Consider the following 23,840-nt stretch of genomic DNA (forward strand, 5'->3'; position numbering starts at 1 on the left):
CTCCTGTTTATCTCCTGCTAATCTGTTAATCTCCTGCTAATCTGCTGTTAGTCTCCTGTTAATCTGCTAATCTGTTAATCTGTCTCAAGAAACTGATTAAAAGTGAACAATTAAAATAACAGTACGCCGCGCGGGATCCTTATGGCGGCGTGTTAAATGGCGGGGCGCGGCGCGTGGCGGCGGCCTGGCAGTAGGCCCCCCACTGGGACTCGGCCCCGGCGGGGTGGACCAGGTCCCGGTAGGGGATGTGAAGCTTCAGAACACAGTACCTGCGGTCCAGGTCCGACTCGGAGCTGGGAGACTGGTTGGAGTAGGACCGGTACTTGTCCTGCAGGACGGAGGACAGAGGACAGGGGGCGTTAGGACAAACTACAGGCGGGACAAGGACACACAGCTGCAGTCCTGCAGGGGGACGTGAGGACAAACTACAACAGACATGAACAAACTACAAGAGACATGAACAAACTACAAGAATAGACAAACAAACTACAAGAATAAACATAAACTACAAGAATTAACATAAACAAACTACAAGAATTAACATAAACAAACTACAAGAATAAACATAAACTACAAGAATTAACATAAACAAACTACAAGAATTAACATAAACAAACTACAAGAATAAACATAAACTACAAGAATTAACATAAACAAACTACAAGAATTAACATAAACAAACTACAAGAATAAACATAAACTACAAGAATTAACATAAACAAACTACAAGAATAAACATAAACTACAAGAATTAACATAAACAAACTACAAGAATAAACATAAACAACAAGAACAGACATGAACAAACTACAAGAACAGACATGAACAAACTACAAGAATAGACAAACAAACTACAAGAACAGACATGAACAAACTACAAGAACAGACATGAACAAACTACAAGAACAGACATGAACAAACTACAAGAATAGACATGAACAAACTACAAGAACAGACATGAACAAACTACAAGAACAGACATGAACAAACTACAAGAACAGACATGAACAACTACAAGAATAGACATGAACAAACTACAAGAACAGACATGAACAAACTACAAGAACAGACATGAACAAACTACAAGAACAGACATGAACAAACTACAAGAACAGACATGAACAAACTACAAGAACAGACATGAACAAACTACAAGAACAGACATGAACAAACTACAAGAACAGACATGAACAACTACAAGAATAGACATGAACAAACTACAAGAACAGACATGAACAAACTACAAGAACAGACATGAACAAACTACAAGAACAGACATGAACAAACTACAATAATGACATGAACAAATTACAAAAATAGACATGAACAAACTACAATAATAGACATGAACAAACTAGATCAGAGGTGTCAAACAGGTTTACTCGCCTCCTCCTCGCTGTCGTCTGACTTTGGCTTCTTCTTCTCCTTGTCCTTCCCCTTCTTCTTGTCGTCCTCGTCCTTCTTCTTCTTCTCCTTCTCGGGCAGCAGGTCGTCCATCCAGGCCAGGTCGTGCTGGGAGAAGACCATGTCCAGCAGCTTCCGGACCACCATCAGACCCAGGATCTGCCGTTTGCACACACACAGACGCAGTGACACACTTCCTGTCGCCATTTTAACCCGCTGGCGTTGGTTGATGATGTCATCATCATCATCAATCACCCCGCCAAGTCCGACCACTCCCACACTCAATATGTGATGTCAAAGCTCTTTATTCTCCGTCACATTGGAACCGTTGGTTCCAATTAGGGACGCACCGATACCGATACAGATACCGATACCAATACCGATAACAATACAGATACCGATACCGACACCAATACCAATACCGATAACACTACCGATGTCAACACCGATACAGATACCGATACAAATACCAATACCGATAACAATACAGATACCGATACCAATACCGATACAGATACCGATACCAATACAGATAGCGATACCAATACCGACACCGATACAGATGCCGATACCAATACCAATACCGATACAGATACCAATACCGATACCAATACCGATAGCGATACCAATACCAATACCGATAACAATACCGATACAGATACCAATACCAATACGGATACCAATACCAATACCAATACAGATAGCGATACCAATACCGACACCGATACCAATACCGATGTCACAGAACTCACACACCATTGATGCTACATGCTATATGCTAACTTGTTTCAGGGCTCACACACCATTGATTCTACATGCTATATGCTAAATTGTTTCGGGGCTCGCACACCCTCGATGCTACATGCTAAATAGGCTCACAGCACCACACAGCCTGTATTGTTTGTGTTTGTAGTACTAAGTATTAGTATCGGTACACGGTATCGGCAACTAGCTAAACGTTGGTACTCTGAGACGGCGCCTCTCTCATCCTAATAGATCTCCTCTCCGCAGGTATCGGCTCAGGAAGCGCGAGCGGCTGGTGGGACGTACCATGACGGGGAAGATGATGGCGAGGAAGGTGGACTTTAGGACCCAGAGGACGGCCAGACAGATGATCTGGACGAAGGTGAAGAGGTGGATCCTCCTCAGGGGGACGTGGCGAAGGTAGGAGAAGTCCGGCTGGTGCTTGGAGGGCATCATGTACAGTTTGATCCTGTCCCAGAACTGAGGAGGAGGAGGAAGAGGAGGAGGGGGAAGAGGAAGAGGAAGAGGGATGATTTAATCTACTGAGTTAATCTAAACAATACAGGCATATTTAAGAGGGAAACAAGCCGATATAAACACAACAGATCGAGATCTGCACAACTCGTGATGTCACACATAGGCTCCGCCCATAACGGCCCACGAAGAAGAAGGATTCCCCCGACTTCCTCGGCTGGAGATTCAAAATTCAAATAACTTTGTTATGTGACAACAGTGGTGGGGCAGAGTCGGAGGAACCTTACAAGTAGAACCACAACTATCGTTTTTTACAAAGTAGCGTGTTACATTTCACTGGGACTTTAAGACGAGCGGCTGCTCGTGGCCACGCCCCCTTACCTGGATGCCGCTGAGCGAGGCCACGCCCATGTAGAGGAAGACGCCGTACAGCACCGGCATGGGGATGAACTGCAACAGGAGGAAGACGCTTATCGACGGGTTAGAACGGAAAACAACCGTGAATTAAAACCTGAAAAGTTATGATGGTTTATCAACATTCACAACATTTTAATAAAACCTTTTTTTTTTTACTCTGTAGAAATACTACAAATCTAAATGCACCTGGAAACACACAGAACGTAACACACACACATCAGAACGCAAGACGCACAGAATAGTTTCTTACATACGTATTGAAAAAAAAAAAAAAATCAATGAGCAGTCGGCCATTTTGAAAAATATGGAGGATTATTTTTTTTTTTTTTTATTTGGCCCCAAATCTAAAAAAACCTTTAATATATTTCAAAACCTCAAAAGTTCTTATATGTAATAATAAATGTGTGGCGACACAGTGAGACATTTAATCTGCAGATCAAGTGAAAAAGAGGAAGAAGAGGAAGAAGAAGAAGAAAAAGAGGAAGAGGAAGAAGAAGAAGTAGAGGAAGAAGAGGATGAGGAAGAGGAGGATGAAGAAGAGGAAGAGGAAGAAGAAGAGGAAGGGAAGGAAGAAGAGGAAGAGGAAGAAGTAGAGGAAGAGGAAGAGGAAGAAGAGGATGAAGAAGAAGAAGAAGTAGAGGAAGAAGAGGATGAGGAAGAGGAGGATGAAGAAGAGGAAGAGGAGGATGAAGAAGAGGAAGAGGAAGAAGAAGAGGAAGGGAAGGAAGAAGAGGAAGAGGAAGAAGTAGAGGAAGAGGAAGAGGAAGAGGAAGAAGCAGAGGAAGAAAAAGAGGAAGAGGAAGAAGAAGAGGAAGAAGAGGATGAGGAAGAGGAGGATGAAGAAGAGAAAGAGGAGGAAGAAGAGGAAGAGGAAGAGGAAGAAGAAGAAGAAGAAGAGGAAGAGGAGGATGAAGAAGAGGAAGAGGAGGAAGAGGAAGGGAAGGAGGAAGAGGAAGAAGAGGAGGAGGAAGAAGAGGAAGAGGATGAAGAACAGGAGGAGGAAGAAGAAGAGGAGGGAGAAGAGGAGGAAGAAGAGGAAGAAGAAGAAGAGGAAGAGGCAGAGGAAGAGGAAGAGGAAGAGGAAGAGGAAGAAGAGGATGAGGAGGAAGAAGAGGAAGAGGAAGAAGAAGAACAACAACAACAACAACAACAACAACAGGAAGCAGTACCTTCAGGACAGGAGCGAGGAAGAGGAGGAGGAGGAAGAGGAAGAAGAAGAAGAAGAGGAGGAAGAACAACAACAACAACAACAGGAAGCAGTACCTTCAGGACAGGAGCGAGGAAGAGGAGGAGGAGGAAGAGGAAGAAGAAGAAGAAGAGGAGGAAGAACAACAACAACAACAACAGGAAGCAGTACCTTTAGGACCGGCGCCAGGTAGAAGAAGAGGAAGAAGAGGAAGAAGAGGAACAACAACAACAACAACAACAACAGGAAGCAGTACCTTCAGGACAGGAGCGAGGAAGAGGAGGAGGAGGAAGAGGAAGAAGAAGAAGAAGAGGAGGAAGAACAACAACAACAACAACAGGAAGCAGTACCTTCAGGACAGGAGCGAGGAAGAGGAGGAGGAGGAAGAAGAAGAAGAAGAAGAAGAGGAGGAAGAACAACAACAACAACAACAGGAAGCAGTACCTTTAGGACCGGCGCCAGGTAGAAGAAGAGGAAGAAGAGGAAGAAGAGGAACAACAACAACAGGAAGTCGTACCTTCAGGACAGGAGCGAGGAAGAGGAAGAAGAAGAAGAAGAGGAGGAGGAGGAAGAACAACAACAACAACAACAACAACAACAGGAAGCCGTACCTTCAGGACCGGCGCCAGGAAGATGGAGACTCCGGTGAGAACAAACACCAGGATGCCCGTCACCCTCTGTTCCCTGTGGAGCCCACATGGACGGAACATGAAGACCACATCCCCCCCCAGACCCCCCCCCCCCCCCCTCCAACCCCCCCGTCTGACTCCAGGCGTCGCCCCCTACCTGACGCCCAGGAACTGCGGCTGCTCGCCCGGCGCGCTGGACTCGCTCTCCATCTTGAGGGAGTCGATGTGGGCGATGGAGATGACGGTGGCGGCCACGTACCAGGGCAGGCCCATGAAGGAGCAGGCCGCCATCAGGACCCCCACCCAGAACAGGTCCAGGTGGTAGCCGCAGCCTTTCTGTCCCGGGGGGGGGGGGGGAACAAAAACTGTTTTTATAGACACGACACCACTCCTTCAAAACAAAAGTTCTTGTTTTCTGGTATTTTTTTTGCTTGAATGCTGGAAAATTTCACACATTTTAATTTGCTGCTGGGATCCATAATCGTGAGAAACATTCATATTCGCATGTCCTGCTGCAGTGGCGATGCTAGCAGCTATCTGGCGCCCCCTGTGGGGGCCCCGCACACACTTTTAAAAAACCTTTCAGGGTTTTAAAGAAGCACAAAAACTTCACATATGGTGGTAGAAAACACGGAAGATTACAATTTGTGAGAATAAAAACCCTGCAGGAGGTCATGTGACCGTAAAGCTTTGAAACAGCTTTGCTCCAAGCAGCCAATCAGAAATCAAACCCTATATGATGTCATCGGGGGGTTTCAGCCAATCACAATCAAGGGAGTCTCCACCCTCCCCCCCCTTTTGACTCCTTCCTCAATTTAGGCAGCTCTGCTCTTGGCACATGGCGCCACGAGAGGAAATACACCCTCCTCTTCCCCATAGATGGGCGTGTGTGTGTGGGGGGGCGGAGCCAGTCCAGCTCACACAGACACAGCAGATTCTGAACGCAGCTGGAAGGAGGAGCTTGAAACTTTGAATACGAGGTTTTTCTGGGGCGACGAGAGTCGCCGAGCGGGATAACGCGACGTCTTTTAACGTTTATTTTTCCGTCGCCCACCTTCAGCTTGTTCTCCTTGCGGTTGACGATGACGGCGCTGATCTGCTGGTCCATGAAGATGAGGATGGTGACGAGGAGGGCGGGGACGAAGCTGGCCACGTACACCCACCACGGGTTCTTCCCGAAGGGCATGACGAGCCAGCCACGGCCCGGCCGAGTCGGCTGGGGGGAGACGGAGGGGGAGGGGGGGGGGGGAACTTAACCCTTCGTTTGAACAGCGACAACACGACGTCATCTCGGCGTCATGGACGGTTGAAACGCACGATATTCTTGATGTGGTAAAGCTGCAGCCAGAGGAAGCTACTCAAGGCTTTTAGTGATTGAGAATTCTGTGTGCCTGCGCCTTTAAGAGGCCAAACAACACTGTCCAATGGCTTCTGGTTCAATAGGAACCTTCTTTTTTATCCAGGTTGTTTTAGCGTGGAACACAAAGCACATCAAAGCACATCAAAGCATGCAGAAAATTCCACGATAATGTGCTGATTTCTGCAAACCGCTTCTGCAAAAATCACCCAAAAAAACGGAGAAAAATTTTCCAGTCAAAGCGAGATTTTAGTGAAAATTGGAGCACGAACACAAAAAAAACACATCAAAACGTGCAGAAAATTCTAGAATAGCATGCAACGACTTTTCTGAACGATCCTTGAAACTATTTCCACAAAAATCGTAAATAAAAAAAAAAAAAATTTGCCAGTCAAAGCGGATGGGATTTTAGTGAAAAAAAACAAAAACAAAAAAACCAGGTGAAATTTTCTAGTTCTTGATAATAGTTAGAGTTGCTATACTGAACAAAACCACACATTCCATCAATTCTCCACAAAAATCGCAAACATTTTTTTTTAAAAATTGGCCAGTCAAAGCAGATGGGATTTTAGTGAAAAAAAAATAAAAACAAAAAAAACCAGGTGAAATTTTCTAGTTCTTGATAATAGTTAGAGTTGCTATACTGAACAAAACCACACATTCTATCAATTCTCATTCTCTAAATTGATTTCGCTTTGATCTTGGTAAAAGACACACACAAATCCCCTTTATTAATCATTTATTTCCTTTACGTGGCAGGAATCCCTCCGGAAGACGTGCGTAGCGGCAATTTTCCAAAACTTACATAAAAAAAGTGAATTACTGGAAGAAGCGTGACGCTTTTTGTCTGTACAAAAGAAGGCGAGACGCCGAAGTGTCTCCGACTCACGCCGGGTTTTAAGAGACGACGTTGGGAAGGGGGGGACGTCTCCTACCTTGAACTCGGTGGGGACGATCAGCTTGGGGGTTTTCAGGCCCATCAGCATGTCCAGACCCACGAACGTCATGATGGACATGAAGATGGAGAAGTCGCTGATGAGCTTCCTCAGCTGGAGGAGGGAAGACGGAGGAAACGAGAGGGTGGGGGGGGTGAGACGAGGAACGTCCATCCGTCCGTCGAGAACAAGTTCATCAAAACCGGAAGAAAACAACCTAGAAAATACTTTTTTTTTTTCATTCTGATGAATCACAAACTTTGAACGTTTGACTTTGTCCATTTTTGTTAGATTTTAGTTGAAGGTGGCGTCACCTTGGTGGGGAAGTAGCGGCTGAACTTGAACTTCTTGAGCGTGACGGTCATGGAGTAGGTGCCGAAGAAGAGGATGAAGGACATGAGGGCCAGGTCGGGGACGAACTTGCAGGACTTGCCCAGCAGGGAGCCGCCGTACTTCAGACACTCCTTCTTGCTCAGCTGGCTCCAGTCCAGAGCTGTGACATTCAACTGGAGGGGGGGCGGGCGGGGCCAGTGAGGGGGGCGGAGCCAGTGAGGGGGGCGGGGCCAGGGGAAGACGAACGAAACACGTGACGGATGGAGGGAATATAGGGAGAGAGAGAGAGAGAGAGAGAGAGAGAGAGAGAGCAGCTACTTGGTGAGACTGAGCTGTGAAACCATCTGATCATAACGACGCCGCTTCGTCTCGCCAAGAGTCGTTTTATGAAACTCTTGAAATGGAACAAGGGGGAGTCCATTTAGAGGACGGTTGGAGGACATTTAGAGGACAGTTGGAGGACGGTTAGAAGACAGTTGGAGGACATTTAGAGGACGTTGGAGGACGTTTAGAGGACGGTTGGAGGACATTTAGAGGACGTTGGAGGACGTTTAGAGGACAGTTGGAGGACATTTAGAAGATAGTTGGAGGACATTTAGAGGACAGTTGGAGGACGGTTGGAGGACAGTTGGAGGACGTTTAGAGGACAGTTGGAGGACATTTAGAGGACAGTTGGAGGACATTTAGAGGACAGTTGGAGGACAGTTGGAGGACAGTTGGAGGACATTTAGAGGACAGTTGGAGGACGGTTGGAGGACAGTTGGAGGACGTTTAGAGGACAGTTGGAGGACATTTAGAGGATAGTTGGAGGACGTTTAGAGGACAGTTGGAGGACATTTAGAGGACGTTGGAGGACATTTAGAGGACAGTTGGAGGACAGTTGGAGGACAGTTGGAGGACAGTTGGAGGACATTTAGAGGACAGTTGGAGGACAGTTGGAGGACGGTTAGAGGACGGTTGGAGGATGGTTGGAGGACATTTAGAGGACGGTTGGAGGACAGTTGGAGGACATTTAGAGGACAGTTGGAGGACGGTTGGAGGACATTTAGAGGACAGTTGGAGGACATTTAGAGGACGTTGAGAGTGAAAACAAACTCTTACCCCAGAGACACTGGAGCTGTTATCTGGCATCGGAACTAAACCATTGAAGATCATTGCAGCCACTGTTTGGAGGCAGGAGGGCGATGAGACAGAAGATGAAGAGGAGGAGGAGGAGGAGGAGGAGGAGGAAGAGGAGGAGGAGGAGAATAACGAGACGATGAGAATGAAGCCTCCGGCAGCGGTGGCGCTGGACGCAGACCGACAGAGAGGAACTCACTTGCAAGCGACGACAGCCACGTTTGTTTGTTTGTTTGTTTGTGAGGGATGAAAGTAAACAAGAGACAAATCAGTTACAGAAATCAATGTTCACACAAACACGGTTCTACGGACAAAAAACTGACATTCTGAGACCTCAGACGTCGTTTAGCGTTCGGGACAGACGACACCCTGGTGTTTCCTCCAGATCGTCAGCTGAGTCGTGGGAAATTATCACATTTCACTTTGTTTTCTAAAACAACATTTGCTCTCACAGCGACAGTGTGTTGCAGAGTAATCCTGTATAAATACTCTTCACCACTAGAGGGCAGCACAGAACTTTGCCGGTGAAATGTAAAGTGACAGACGTCAGTGTGGTTCATCTCCACCTCCTGCTACCATCTTGTGTCAAAGTACTGTGTCAGTGACAGTGGAGGACATTTAGAGGACGGTTGGAGGACAGTTGGAAGACGGTTGGAGGACATTTAGAGGACGGTTGGAGGACATTTAGAGGATGGATAGAGGACAGTTGGAGGACGTTTAGAGGACATTTAGAGGACGGTTGGAGGACAGTTGGAAGACGGTTAGAGGACATTTAGAGGACGGTTGGAGGACATTTAGAGGATGGATAGAGGACAGTTAGAGGACGGCTGGAGGACGGTTGGAGGACGTTGAGGACAGTTAGAGGATGGTTGGAGGACATTTAGAGGACGGTTGGAGGACAGTTGGAAGACGGTTGGAGGACATTTAGAGGACGGTTAGAGGACATTTAGAGGACGGTTGGAGGACATTTAGAGGATGGATAGAGGACAGTTGGAGGACGTTTAGAGGACAGTTAGAGGACATTTAGAGAACGGTTGGAGGACAGTTAGAGGACATTTAGAGGACGGTTGGAGGACATTGGAGGACATTTAGAGGACGGTTGGAGGACAGTTGGAGGACGGTTGGAGGACATTTAGAGGACGGTTGGAGGAGGAAAAGCAGACATTTTTTTTCCCCTGGAGGACCCCCCCCCCCCCCCCCCTCCACCTCCCCCCCCCGCCCTGAGCCAAGGGGTGAACTCACTCGGGTCTGGCGCCAGGCACTCGCACTTGTAGGTGGTGACGTAGTCGGGCTTGAAGTCGGTGTTGATGGGGTAGTACTTGAAGGCGCCCACCATCTTCTTGATGGCGTCGGAGATGAAGATGAAGGAGATGAGGCTGGAGAAGCCCTCCTCCGTGAAGCGCGTCATGTACTTGATGATGTAGCTGGCGTCCGTGGCCACCAGGATGAAGCACTGCAGGCAGGAGTGCATGCCGATCCACAGGCGCAGCTCCATGTAGTCGATGTCGTTGCTCCTGTGGCGAGACGGAGCGTCAACAACTCCAGAGAACCACTTCCTGTCCCTACTTGTCCCCGTCCCTACTTGTCCCTCTCTCTATTTATCTCTCTCTCTACTTGTCTCTCTCTCTACTTGTCTCTCTCTCTATTCATCTCTCTCTCTACTTGTCTCTCTCTCTATTTATCTCTCTCTCTACTTATCTCTCTCTCTACTTGTCTCTCTCTCTATTTATCTCTCTCTCTACTTGTCTCTCTCTCTACTTGTCTCTCTCTCTATTTATCTCTCTCTCTACTTGTCTCTCTCTCTACTTGTCTCTCTCTCTATTTATCTCTCTCTCTACTTATCTCTCTCTCTACTTGTCTCTCTCTCTATTCATCTCTCTCTCTACTTGTCTCTCTCTCTACTTGTCTCTCTCTCTATTTATCTCTCTCTCTACTTGTCTCTCTCTCTATTCATCTCTCTCTCTACTTGTCTCTCTCTCTATTCATCTCTCTCTCTACTTGTCTCTCTCTCTACTTGTCTCTCTCTCTATTTATCTCTCTCTCTACTTGTCTCTCTCTCTATTTATCTCTCTCTCTACTTGTCCCTGTCCCTACTTGTCTCTCTCTCTATTGATCTGTCTCTCTACTTGTCCCTGTCCCTACTTGTCCCTGTCCCTACTTGTCTCTCTCTCTACTTGTCTCTCTCTCTATTTATCTCTCTCTCTATTTATATCTCTCTCTATTTGTCTCTCTCTCTACTTGTCTCTCTCTACTTGTCTCTCTCTCTACTTGTCTCTCTATTTATCTCTCTCTCTACTTGTCTCTCTCTCTACTTGTCTCTCTCTACCAATCTCTCTCTCTACTTGTGTCTCTCTCTCTACTTGTCTCTCTCTCTATTTATCTCTCTCTCTCTCTACTTGTCTCTCTCTCTATTTATCTCTCTCTCTACTTGTCTCTCTCTACTTATCTCTCTCTCTACTTGTCTCTCTCTACCAATCACTCTCTCTACTTGTCTCTCTCTCTACTTGTCTCTCTCTCTATTTATCTCTCTCTCTACTTGTCTCTCTCTCTACTTGTCTCTCTCTCTACTTGTGTCTCTCTCTCTACTTGTGTCTCTCTCTCTCTCTACCAATCTCTCTCTACTTATCTCTCTCTCTACTTCTGTCTCTCTCTCTACTTGTCTCTCTCTCTATTTATCTCTCTCTCTACTTGTCTCTCTCTCTATTTATCTCTCTCTCTACTTGTCTCTCTCTCTACTTGTCTCTCTCTCTATTTATCTCTCTCTCTACTTATCTCTCTCTCTACTTGTCTCTCTCTCTATTCATCTCTCTCTCTACTTGTCTCTCTCTCTACTTGTCTCTCTCTCTATTTATCTCTCTCTCTACTTGTCTCTCTCTCTATTCATCTCTCTCTCTACTTGTCTCTCTCTCTACTTGTCTCTCTCTCTATTTATCTCTCTCTCTACTTGTCTCTCTCTCTATTTATCTCTCTCTCTACTTGTCCCTGTCCCTACTTGTCTCTCTCTCTATTGATCTGTCTCTCTACTTGTCCCTGTCCCTACTTGTCCCTGTCCCTACTTGTCTCTCTCTCTATTTATCTCTCTCTCTACTTGTCTCTCTCTCTATTTATCTCTCTCTCTATTTATATCTCTCTCTATTTGTCTCTCTCTCTACTTGTCTCTCTCTACTTGTCTCTCTATTTATCTCTCTCTCTACTTGTCTCTCTCTCTACTTGTCTCTCTCTACCAATCTCTCTCTCTACTTGTGTCTCTCTCTCTACTTGTCTCTCTCTCTATTTATCTCTCTCTCTCTCTACTTGTCTCTCTCTCTATTTATCTCTCTCTCTACTTGTCTCTCTCTACTTATCTCTCTCTCTACTTGTCTCTCTCTACCAATCACTCTCTCTACTTGTCTCTCTCTCTACTTGTCTCTCTCTCTATTTATCTCTCTCTCTACTTGTCTCTCTCTCTACTTGTCTCTCTCTCTACTTGTGTCTCTCTCTCTACTTATCTCTCTCTCTCTCTCTACCAATCTCTCTCTATTTATCTCTCTCTCTACTTGTCTCTCTCTCTACTTGTCCCGGAGGGTAAAATAGTGGCGTTAAAATGTAAACGTTAAAGTCGTTCCTACGTTGTGACGTCCAGCAGAAGTGAAGGAAATGTTAATATTTTCATATTTTCTCTGTCTATAAAAACAACAGGGTTCAAATCTTCACTCATCCTAACCTGCATTAAAAGATGCTATGAGCCTCACAGACCTGTAGGGGGCAGTGTGACCAGAGGCATGACGCCATGAGAGACGATCAGAGCCTGAGGAGGAGGAGGAGGAGGAGGAGGAGGAGGAGGAGGAGGAGGAGAAGAATGAAGGAAGAGGAGGAGGAGAAGAAGAAGAAGGAAGAGGAGGAAGGAAGGAGGAAGAAGAAGGACGAGGAGGAAGGAAGGAGGAAGAAGGAAGAGGAGGAAAAAGGAAGAGAAGGAAGGAGGAAAAAGAAGGAAGACGAAGAAGAGGAAGAGGAGGAGAAGAAGAAAGAAGGAAGAGGAGAAGGAGAAGAAGAACGAAGGAAGAAGAGGAAGAAGAAGAAAGAAGGAAGAGGAGAAGAAAAAGAAGGAGGAGGAAGAGGAGGAAGAAGAAGAAGGAGGAGGAGGAAGAGGAAGAGAAAAGAAGGAGGAGGAAGAAGAAGAGGAAGAAGAAGAAGAGGAAGAAGAAGAAAGAAGGAAGAGGAGAAGAAGAAGAAGAAGAAGGAGGAGGAAGAGGAAGAAGGAGGAGGAAGAGGAGGAAGAAGAAGAAGAGGAAGAAGAAGAAAGAAGGAAGAGGAGAAGGAGAAGAAGAACGAAGGAAGAAGAGGAAGAGGAAGAGGAAGAAGAAGACTGGAAGCCATGTTGGTTATTGTCCACGTACTGAGCATGTGCAGAAGCAGCGCTCTGCCCCAGTGCCCTTGAGCAGCGCCACTCTTTCTTGGCCGGCGGGAACTTTTATAACAAGCGACTGGAGGGTTAAAAACTCACTTGCTGAACTCAAACAGGAGCTTCTCGAAGATGAGGATGGGTCCGGTGGAGCTGAGGATGATGAGGGGCTGGCCGCCGAAGAGGCAGAAGACGAGCCGGCCAGGGCCGTGCCCAGGAAGCTCTCCATCACACCCTGGGGGGGGCGCCGGGGGGGAGGGTGGGGGGGAGACTCCTCAGTGGATGTGACATTCAATAACATTCAAGCAGGCAGAAAAATCAAAAGCAGGGATGAAGGACAGTGGCGCCACCTTCAGGTCAAAATCTTTTTTTTTTCTTCATTTCAATATATTATTTATTCCATTAATTTAACCCTCGGATGCTCAACCTAGCAGTTCCTACACTCGCCCACAAGTCGGGTCCAAAATCACCCCCAATTCAAATCAATGCGTTTCTGCAATACACTGGGTTGTTATTCTTCAAAATCTTTAAAACAACTTTTTGAAAGTTCAACTTTTTTAAACTTTTTCTACTGTTTCAACTTTTTGAAACTTGTTAAAACTTTTAGAAATCTTTTCAACTGTTTCAACTTTTTGAAAGTTCAACTTTTTCAACTGTTTGACACTTTTTCAACTTTTTCTACTGTTTCAACTTTTTGAAACTTGTTAAACTTTTAGAAACCTTTTAAACTGTTTCAACTTTTTGAAAGTTCAAGTTTTTCAACTGTTTGACACTTTTCAACTTTTTCTACTTGTTCCACTTTTTCAACTTTTTGAAAGTTCAACTTTTTCAACTTTTTCCAACTTTTTGACACTTTTTCAACTTTTTGAAACTTGTTAAACTTTTAGAAACCTTTTTAAACTGTTTCAACTTTTTGAAAGTTCAACTTTTTCAACTGTTTGACACTTTTTCTACTTGTTCAACTTTTTCAACTTTTGAAAGTTCAACTTTTTTCAACTTTTTCCAACTTTTGACACTTTTTCAACTTTTTCAACTGTTTCAACTTTTTGAAACTCTTGTAACTTTTGAAAATCGTGCAATTTTTTGAAAATTCTTTAACTTTTTGAAAAGTGTGTAATTTTTGGAAAAGTGTGCAATTTTGGAAAATTGTGCAACTTTTTTAAAACGTTCTTTTATCAACTATGTTTTAAACCCTCAGCTTTAAACTTTTCTCAAACATTTCATCTGTGCTCTTCACCCTCTTCTTCATCTTCCTCTCCACCCTTCTTAAACTGCCAGTCTTTAAACTCTTTCTTAAACTCTCACTCCAGACCAGAGACGGGCCGGCAGGACAAAGCATTACAGTTTGCCAGCAGCATTCACACTATCATGCATTTGCCACGGGAAATGCAGACCATCTAGTGAAACTTTAATTCTTAGCAACTTAGCATTAGATGTGTGAGACAACAGCAGATGTGTAAGTAGGACGGTCAGAGTTGCTAAGAACTAAAGTTTCATTAGAAGATTCCAGAGGAACTGCTTGTGGAAGAGTGGGGTTGTGATACAAAAACTGCAATTTCTTAAAATCAATGAAAAAAATCAATAAAAATGCAAATGGTCTCATGTCACGAACATGTTTTATGAAGAATACCTGGAATATGAATATATGACAACTTTTCATTTTAAAGATGTTGAAGAAAAACAAATAACTCCCAATTCAAATCAATGCGTTTTTGCAATACTGGCTGGTTATTCTTCAAAATCTTTAAAACGAGGAGTTGTAACATTGTCAGATTCCAGGTATTCCTCAGAAAACATGTTTGTGACATGAGACAATTTGCATTTTTACTCATTTTTTCATTAATTTTAAGAAATTGCAGTTTGTGTATCATGACCCCACTCTTGCACAAGTGACCCCAAGCAGTTCCTATGGAATCTTCTATGAAACTTTAATTCTTAGCAACTTAGCATCAGATGTGCGAGACGACATCAGATGTGGTTAACGTTTCTGCCTGATTTCATCTCGACCACAAATCATAAATGAATAAAACACATTAATGGGTTGTTGTTTTTTTTCCTCAACTCGCCCAGCAGCTTCATCCGACTCCCTACAAACACAATTAAACCGAGCGAAACCTGCCAAAGTGACAAAGCGGCTCGTACTTGACGGCACTTCCTGTTCCTGATCGCAATCTGCCCAACGCTCGTTTATATTTAGTCTCCGACGTTCAAACCTCCACGTTCTGTCGCTGGGTTCTTCAGGAAACGTGTGACGAGCACAGCATCGATTCTATTCCCACACTTCAAACATTAAAGTCCCAGTGAAATGAAGGTTCCACCTCCAAAACTCTCTGGTGTCTCTTCTAGAACATTTTCATGCTAACTGGCTGAAGGGTAAAATGTTAAAACGCGACAATCTGAGAGAAAATAGCCGCTAAACGGCGCTATTTCCTCTGCTGGGCGGAGCTTCTGACAATAACAGAGTGACATCACGAGTTGTGCACACGCCCAAGTTGTGTTTACATTATGGAGGATCAGAGTTTTGACCACGAAGAGGCTGAATTGAACCAGATTTCATCATCATGGTCATTTCAAACCCAGTGATTGATGAAGAAGACACAGAAGGTGGTTCTGCCATCGGTGACCCCGTCTGGAACATGTTTGAGGAAGCAGAAGACGCTTCGTCCTCCATTCGTCCTCGTCTCCTCGCCTCAGCAGCCGCCACTTTTCACCTTTGAGGCTTTGAGGCTCCGGACTTTTGGCAGAACGACCGGCTTCCTGGATCCAACACATCCAAGAACTAGAAGACTGAATCACTGAAGAGTCCAGGTGTTACTGGATCGTCTACTAGCCGCCCGAGCTAGCCGCTAGTGGCTCCGGCTAGCCGATAGTCGCCTGAGCTAGCGGCTCCCGCTAGCCGCTAGTCGCCTGAGCTAGCGGCTCCCGCTAGCCACTAGTCGCCTGAGCTAGCAGCTCCCGCTAGCCACTAGTCGCCTGAGCTAGCAGCTCCTGCTAGCCGCTAGTCGCCTGAGCTAGCGGCTCCCGCTAGCCACGCGAGCTAGCAGCTCCCGCCGCCCGTGCTCCTTTCCTCCTCTCTGGTCTCTTCCAGGCTCAATCTTTCATCAAGGCTCATAAAACACCGACTATAACTTCAAAACACTGTAAAAACTTGATATTTAAGAGGAAACAAGTCGATATAAACACAACAGATCGAGATCTGCACAACTCGTGATGTCACACATAGGCTCCGCCCACAATGGCCCACGAAGAAGAAGGATTCCCCCGACTTCCTCGGCTGGAGATTCAAAATTCAAACAACTTTGTTATGCGACAACAGTGGTGGAGCAGAGTCGGAGGAACCTTACAAGTAGAACCACAACTATCGTTTTTTTACAAAGTAGCGTGTTACATTTCACTGGGACTTTAAATTAAGACGTAAGACAGAACAAATAGATATTAAAAAAACCACCACGTGGATGTTTTCTGGTGGAACTTGAGACTTTTAGCGGCTGGACGGAGTCGACAGGAAGTCGGACGTTCAGAAACGGCGCCGCTTCCTGTGGCTCCTGACCTGGTAGTTGTCGGTGGCGTCGCCCAGCAGGCCGCCGAAGGTGATGGCGTTGGTGATGCAGCCCAGGTAGATGAAGAGCACGGCGGAGATGGACTGCAGGTGGAAACCCTCGTAGAAATCGCTGGGCAGCCAGGGCAGCTTCCGCTTGATGTCCAGGAACAGGCCGCCGCAGAAGCTGCACAGACACGCCTCTTAGCTAGCACTCAACTTTATTCAATAATAAGCTCATGGTTTTATACTTTTATTATCTAAAAAGCTGGGATTAAACTTTATTCAGTAATAAGCTCATGGTTTTATACTTTTATTATCTATAAAGCTGGAATTAAACTTTATTCAATAATAAGCTCATGGTTTTATACTTTTATTATCTATAAAGCTGGAATTAAACTTTATTCAATAAAAAGCTAATTGTTTTATACTTTTATTATTTAAAAAGATGGAATTAAACTTTATTCAATAATAAGCTCATGGTTTTATACTTTTATTATGTATAAAGCTGGAATTAAACTTTATTCAATAATAAGCTAATTGTTTTATACTTTTATTATTTAAAAAGCTGGAATTAAACTTTATTCAATAATAAGCTAATTGATTTATACTTTTATTATTTAAAAAGCTGGAATTAAACTTTATTCAATAATAAGCTAATGGTTTTATACTTTTATTATTTAAAAAGCTGGAATTAAACTTTATTCAATAATAAGCTCATGGTTTTATACTTGTATTATTTATAAAGCTGGAATTAAACTTTATTCAGTAATAAGCTCATGGTTTTATACTTGTATTATTTAAAAAGCTGGAATTAAACTTTATTCAATAATAAGCTCATGGTTTTATACTTGTATTATTTAAAAAGCTGGAATTAAACTTTATTCAGTAATAAGCTCATGGTTTTATACTTGTATTATTTAAAAAGCTGGAATTAAACTTTATTCAATAATAAGCTCATGGTTTTATACTTGTATTATTTAAAAAGCTGGAATTAAACTTTATTCAATAATAAGCTCATGGTTTTATACTTGTATTATTTAAAAAGCTGGGATTAAACTTTATTCAGTAATAAGCTCATGGTTTTATACTTTTATTATTTAAAAAGCTGGGATTAAACTTTATTCAATAATAAGCTCATGGTTTTATACTTTTATTATTTAAAAAGCTGGGATTAAACTTTATTCAATAATAAGCTCATGGTTTTATACTTTTATTATTTAAAAAGCTGGGATTAAACTTTATTCAATAATAAGCTCATGGTTTTATACTTTTATTATTTAAAAAGCTGGAATTAAACGCACCTGTCTAGTCAGTCATTTGTTTATTTTAATACTTTTATTGTTGTTGTTTGTATTGTTATTATCGTCATTGTTATTATTATTGTTGTTGGCATTGTTATTAATATTTATTACTGCTACTATTACGACTTCTAATAGAAAAGTACATACAAAATTAAAGTAGAAAACTACTAAATTATTATTATCATTATTTAATAAAAAAATATAATTATTACTATTAATAATAATAGAAAGTACATAAATAATAAAAGTATAAAACAATAAAATTATTATTTAATAACAATGATAATTACTATTTTTACTACTAATAATAATACGAGAAAAGTACATAAATGTATAAAACAATTAGATTATTATTTAATAAAACTATTACTATTTTTACTACTACTAATACAAAAACTGTACATCCAATACAATAAAATTATTTAATAAAAATTATAATGACTATTTTTACTACTAATAATAATACAAGGAAAGTACATGAATAATATAAGTGTAAAACAATTAAAAAATGTAATAAAAATTATTATTACTATTTTTACTACTACTAATACGAGAAATGTACATCAATAATAAAAGTATTAAACAATTAAATTATTTAATAAAAATTATAATTATTATTTTTACTACAAATAATAAAAACACTAGAAAAGTGCATCAATAATAAAAGTATTAGTATACATTTTTTCCCCCTTTATCATTATTATTATTTGTGGTCTTATATTGTTTTTACCGGACGGTTCAGGGACAAGTGGAATTTGGGGATTGTCGTTTCTCAACTTCCTGCAATAATCTGCTTTATGTTTAACGACCTTTGTATGTTAAACATTTATTACCTTTCATGATGCGATCAAAAATTTTTAAAAACAACAACAATATTGTTTCTTTTTCTGTGTGGAAGCAGCTGAGATCCAACATGGCGTCTCCTACCGTCCGGTGAAGGCCAGCTCCTCCCCCAGCTCGTGCTGAGCCGGCATCTCCTCGTCCTCCGCCAGGCCTCCTCCTCCTCCTCCTCCTCCTGCGCCTCCTCCTCCGGCCGTGCCGTTCATCTGGCCCAGCTCGTTGAGGGAAAACACCGACTTCCTGCGGACGAGTGAATGGATTTTCACTCCTGAACATTGACTTCCTGTGTCCCTCGTCTTGTCGCGGCAGCGTCCAGAGTTTTGTTCCTGTTTCTATCTATTCGCCGTGACGGCGGTCCAACCTTTTGTCGGCCGACGGGACTTTCTTCGGCGGCTCGATGCGGATCTTGGGATCCCACTCCCCCGGTGGGAGAACGATGACCTCGTCCAGGAACTCGTCTATCCCCGCGATGAGGTCCTCCCGGTCCCGGGCCTTGTAGGCCACGTCGCTGAAGAGCTGTGGGAGGAGGAGGAAGCATTTCACCGTTACACCACGTCACTGAAGAGCTGCGGGAGGAGGAGGAAGCATTTCACTGTTACACCACGTCACTGAAGAGCTGCTACAGGAAGAGGAAGCATTTCACCGTTACACCACGTCACTGAAGAGCTGCGGGAGGAGGAAGCATTTCACTGTTACACCACGTCACTGAAGAGCTGCTACAGGAAGAGGAAGCATTTCACCGTTACACCACGTCACTGAAGAGCTGTAGGAGGAAGAGGAAGCATTTCAATGTTACACCATGTCGCTGAAGAGCTGCGGGAGGAGGAGGAAGCATTTCAATGTTACACCATGTCGCTGAAGAGCTGCGGGAGGAGGAGGAAGCATTTCACTGTTACACCACGTCACTGAAGAGCTGCTACAGGAAGAGGAAGCATTTCACCGTTACACCACGTCGCTTAAGAGCTGTAGGAGGAAGAGGAAGCATTTCACTGTTACACCACGTCACTGAAGAGCTGTGGGAGGAAGAGGAAGCATTTCACCATTACACCACGTCGCTGAAGAGCTGCGGGAGGAGGAGGAAGCATTTCACCGTTACACCACGTCGCTGAAGAGCTGCGGGAGGAGGAGGAAGCATTTCACCGTTACACCACGTCCCTGAAGAGCTGCGGGAGGAGGAGGAAGCATTTCACCGTTACACCACGTCACTGAAGAGCTGCTACAGGAAGAGGAAGCATTTCACTGTTACACCACGTCACTGAAGAGCTGCTACAGGAAGAGGAAGCATTTCACCGTTACACCACGTCGCTGAAGAGCTGCGGGAGGAAGAGGAAGCATTTCACCGTTACACCACGTCACTGAAGAGCTGTGGGAGGAAGAGGAAGCATTTCACCGTTACACCACGTCACTGAAGAGCTGTGGGAGGAGGAGGAAGCATTTCACTGTTACACCACGTCACTGAAGAGCTGCGGGAGGAAGAGGAAGCATTTCACCGTTACACCACGTCACTGAAGAGCTGCTACAGGAAGAGGAAGCATTTCACTGTTACACCACGTCACTGAAGAGCTGCTACAGGAAGAGGAAGCATTTCACCGTTACACCACGTCGCTGAAGAGCTGCGGGAGGAAGAGGAAGCATTTCACCGTTACACCACGTCGCTGAAGAGCTGTGGGAGGAAGAGGAAGCATTTCACCGTTACACCACGTCACTGAAGAGCTGTGGGAGGAAGAGGAAGCATTTCACCGTTACACCACGTTGCTGAAGAGCTGCGGGAGGAAGAGGAAGCATTTCACTGTTACACCACGTCACTGAACAGCTGTAGGAGGAAGCATTTCACCGTTACACCACGTCGCTGAAGAGCTGTGACAGGAAGAGGAAGCATTTCACCGTTACACCACGTCGCTTAAGAGCTGTAGGAGGAAGAGGAAGCATTTCACCGTTACACCACGTCACTGAAGAGCTGCTACAGGAAGAGGAAGCATTTCACTGTTACACCACGTCACTGAAGAGCTGCGGGAGGAAGAGGAAGCATTTCAATGTTACACCATGTCGCTGAAGAGCTGCGGGAGGAGGAGGAAGCATTTCACCGTTACACCACGTCACTGAAGAGCTGCTACAGGAAGAGGAAGCATTTCACTGTTACACCACGTCGCTGAAGAGCTGTGGGAGGAGGAGGAAGCATTTCACCGTTACACCACGTCGCTGAAGACCTGCGGGAGGAGGAGGAAGCATTTCACCGTTACACCACGTCGCTGAAGAGCTGTGGGAGGAAGAGGAAGCATTTCACCGTTACACCACGTCACTGAAGAGCTGTGGGAGGAAGAGGAAGCATTTCACCGTTACACCACGTCACTGAAGAGCTGTGGGAGGAAGAGGAAGCATTTCACCATTACACCACGTCGCTGAACAGCTGTGACAGGAAGAGGAAGCATTTCACCGTTACACCACATCACTGAAGAGCTGCGACAGGAAGAGGAAGCATTTCACCGTTACACCACGTCACTGAACAGCTGTAGGAGGAAGCATTTCACCGTTACACCACGTCGCTTAATAGCTGTAGGAGGAAGAGGAAGCATTTCACTGTAACACCACGTCACTGAAGAGCTGTGACAGGAAGAGGAAGCATTTCACCGTTACACCACATCGCTTAAGAGCTGTAGGAGGAAGAGGAAGCATTTCACCGTTACACCACGTCACTGAAGAGCTGCAACAGGAACAGGAAGTGTTTCAGCGTTAATAGTGAAAATGTATCAATATATTACCAGGAAAAGTGGAAAAGTATGAATAAAGTATCAGTAAAAGTTGAAAAGCATCAATAAAGTACCAGGAATGGTGGAAAACTACCAATAAATTACTCGTAAAGGTAAAAAATATCAACAATTTACCATTAATAGCGAAACAATTAGCAGTAAATTACCAGTAAAAGTAAAAAAAAAAAGTATGAAGTAATAAGCATGAATCAATAAATGACCAACATCCCAGCTTGAGGAAACATTTCCTGTTGGAGTTCCCTTTCAAATTAAAACCTGAGAAACTGGCAGGTAATTACTCACGTCGTCCACCATCAGGGTGGCGATGGCGCGGCCGATCTCGTTGTACGACTTGGCCTTGCCTTGAGGGCCGAGGAGGATGAAGAGGAACCTGGAGGGGCGGCGGCGAGACGTGAGGCGGTGGTGTGGAGGGTGGAGGGGGGGGGAGGGGCGGAGTCAGGACCGGGCTCATACCTGGTGGGAACGGGGACCTCCGTCAGGCCGCCCAGCGTGGTGGCCTGGGCCAGGCGGACGAAGGCCACGAAGGGCTTGTTGAGGAAGTCCACCTCGCCCACCAACACGTTGGACGCCTCGGCGTCACGAGGAATCTTCTTCATGAACTTGTTCTTCAGCTGCAGGGAAGAGGCGGAGAGTTACCCGAGGTAATCCCACCAGATTATAGAGCATCTCCCTCCTCTAACACCAGATTATAGAGCATATTCCTCCTCTAATACCAGATTATAGAGCATCTCCCTCCTCTAATACCAGATTATAGAGCATCTCCCTCCTCTAATACCAGATTATAGAGCATCTTCCTCCTCTAATACCAGATTATAGAGCATCTTGCTCCTCTACCGTCAGATTATAGAGCATCTTCCTCCTCCAACACCAGATTATAGAGCATCTTCCTCCTCTAACATCAGATTATTGAGCATCTTCCTCCTCTAACACCAGATTATAGAGCATCTTCCTCCTCTAACACCAGATTATAGAGCATCTTCCTCCTCTAACATCAGATTATAGAGCATCTTCCTCCTCTAACATCAGATTATTGAGCATCTTCCTCCTCTAACACCAGATTATAGAGCATCTTCCTCCTCCAACACCAGATTATAGAGCATCTTCCTCCTCTAACATCAGATTATTGAGCATCTTCCTCCTCTAACACCAGATTATAGAGCATCTTCCTCCTCTAACATCAGATTATAGAGCATCTTCCTCCTCTAACACCAGATTATAGAGCATCTTCCTCCTCTAACATCAGATTATAGAGCATCTTCCTCCTCTAACACCAGATTATAGAGCATCTTCCTCCTCTAACACCAGATTATAGAGCATCTTCCTCCTCTAACACCAGATTATAGCGCATCTTCCTCCTCTAACATCAGATTATAGAGCATCTTCCCCCTCTATCATGTTTCCAGGTTGTTGACAGCCTTTAGTGACTCGACTCTCCAGAGGCGTCACAGAGACCAGATTTCCCATCATTCAAGTAAAATTTTTTTTTAAACATTCAGACATGTGAGATTAAAAACAAAAAACAAAAAACTCAATCTGGCTTGAAAAGGGCCTGAAGGAAGCGAAGCGGACGCTCTGGCCGAGTGTGAAGGAGCGGCAGGAAGTAGGCCCGGAGCCTGATGACACCCGATAGAGGCGTCAATAACCCATAGCCTCAATCTGTGGCTGCATGTGAGGCGGCGAGCACGAGGACCGGCCAATCAGATCCATGCTGTCCCCGGAGCGCCGCTCAGTATCGACCATGGAGCATCAAACAATCCAGAGTCACAACCGGCTCTGCTTCCAGAGTCACATGTGACCCAGTGAGGGGCTGGAAGCACCGACCGGGGGTCGTCCTCATTCCTTTGACATCATTCCGGCAACCTGCAACCTGCAACCGGTATCCTGCAACCTACAACCTACAACCTGTAACCTGCAACCTACAACCAACAACCTGTAACCTGCAACCAGCAACCTGCAACCAGCAACCAGCAACCGGCATCCTGCAACCTGCAACCTGCAACCTGCAACCTGCAACCTGCAACTGGCATCCTGCAACCGGCATCCTGCAACCTACAACCAGCAACCTGCAACCTACAACATGCAACCGGGATACTGCAACCTGCAACCTACAACCAACAACCTGCAACCTACAACCAGCAACCTGCAACCAGCAACCTGCAACCGGCATCCTGCAACCTACAACCGGCATCTTGCAACTGGCATCCTGCAACCGGCATCCTGCAACCTACAACCTACAACCAGCAACCTACAACATGCAACCGGCAACCTGCATCCTGCAACCTACAACCTGCATCCTGAAACCTGCAACCTGCATCCTGCAACCTACAACCAGCAACCTGCGACCTGCAACCGACATCCTGCAACCTGCAACCGGCATCCTGCAACCTACAACCAGCAACCTGCAACCTACA

General features: G+C 44.7%; 2 protein-coding genes across 2 annotated transcripts in view; one reads left to right on the top strand and one right to left on the bottom strand.

Annotated features, from left to right (window-relative positions):
• ogfod2 (2-oxoglutarate and iron-dependent oxygenase domain containing 2) overlaps positions 1–100 on the top strand; it is a gene marked incomplete at its 3' end in the record, with an annotated part of 2,993 nt that extends 2,893 nt beyond the window's left edge. Inside the window, 1 exon segment of the mRNA XM_080499895.1 lies at positions 90–100. Coding sequence (XP_080356021.1) covers positions 90–100 — 11 coding nt within the window.
• Positions 101–139: 39 nt separating this feature from the next.
• The window catches only part of slc4a5a (solute carrier family 4 member 5a), a gene marked incomplete at both ends in the record, with an annotated part of 36,869 nt that continues 13,168 nt past the window's right edge, over positions 140–23,840 (bottom strand). Inside the window, 18 exon segments of the mRNA XM_080499896.1 lie at positions 140–328; positions 1,387–1,563; positions 2,455–2,628; positions 3,004–3,072; positions 4,837–4,909; positions 5,012–5,190; positions 5,909–6,070; positions 7,147–7,260; positions 7,461–7,652; positions 8,581–8,615; positions 9,841–10,112; positions 13,082–13,175; positions 13,178–13,214; positions 16,530–16,704; positions 18,749–18,901; positions 19,023–19,177; positions 21,712–21,799; positions 21,883–22,040. Of these exon segments, the coding sequence (XP_080356022.1) occupies positions 140–328; positions 1,387–1,563; positions 2,455–2,628; positions 3,004–3,072; positions 4,837–4,909; positions 5,012–5,190; positions 5,909–6,070; positions 7,147–7,260; positions 7,461–7,652; positions 8,581–8,615; positions 9,841–10,112; positions 13,082–13,175; positions 13,178–13,214; positions 16,530–16,704; positions 18,749–18,901; positions 19,023–19,177; positions 21,712–21,799; positions 21,883–22,040 (2,496 nt within the window).

The sequence above is a fragment of the Blennius ocellaris genome (genome assembly GCF_963422515.1).
Source record: "Blennius ocellaris genome assembly, chromosome: 7".
NCBI classification, from domain to species: Eukaryota; Metazoa; Chordata; class Actinopteri; order Blenniiformes; family Blenniidae; genus Blennius; species Blennius ocellaris.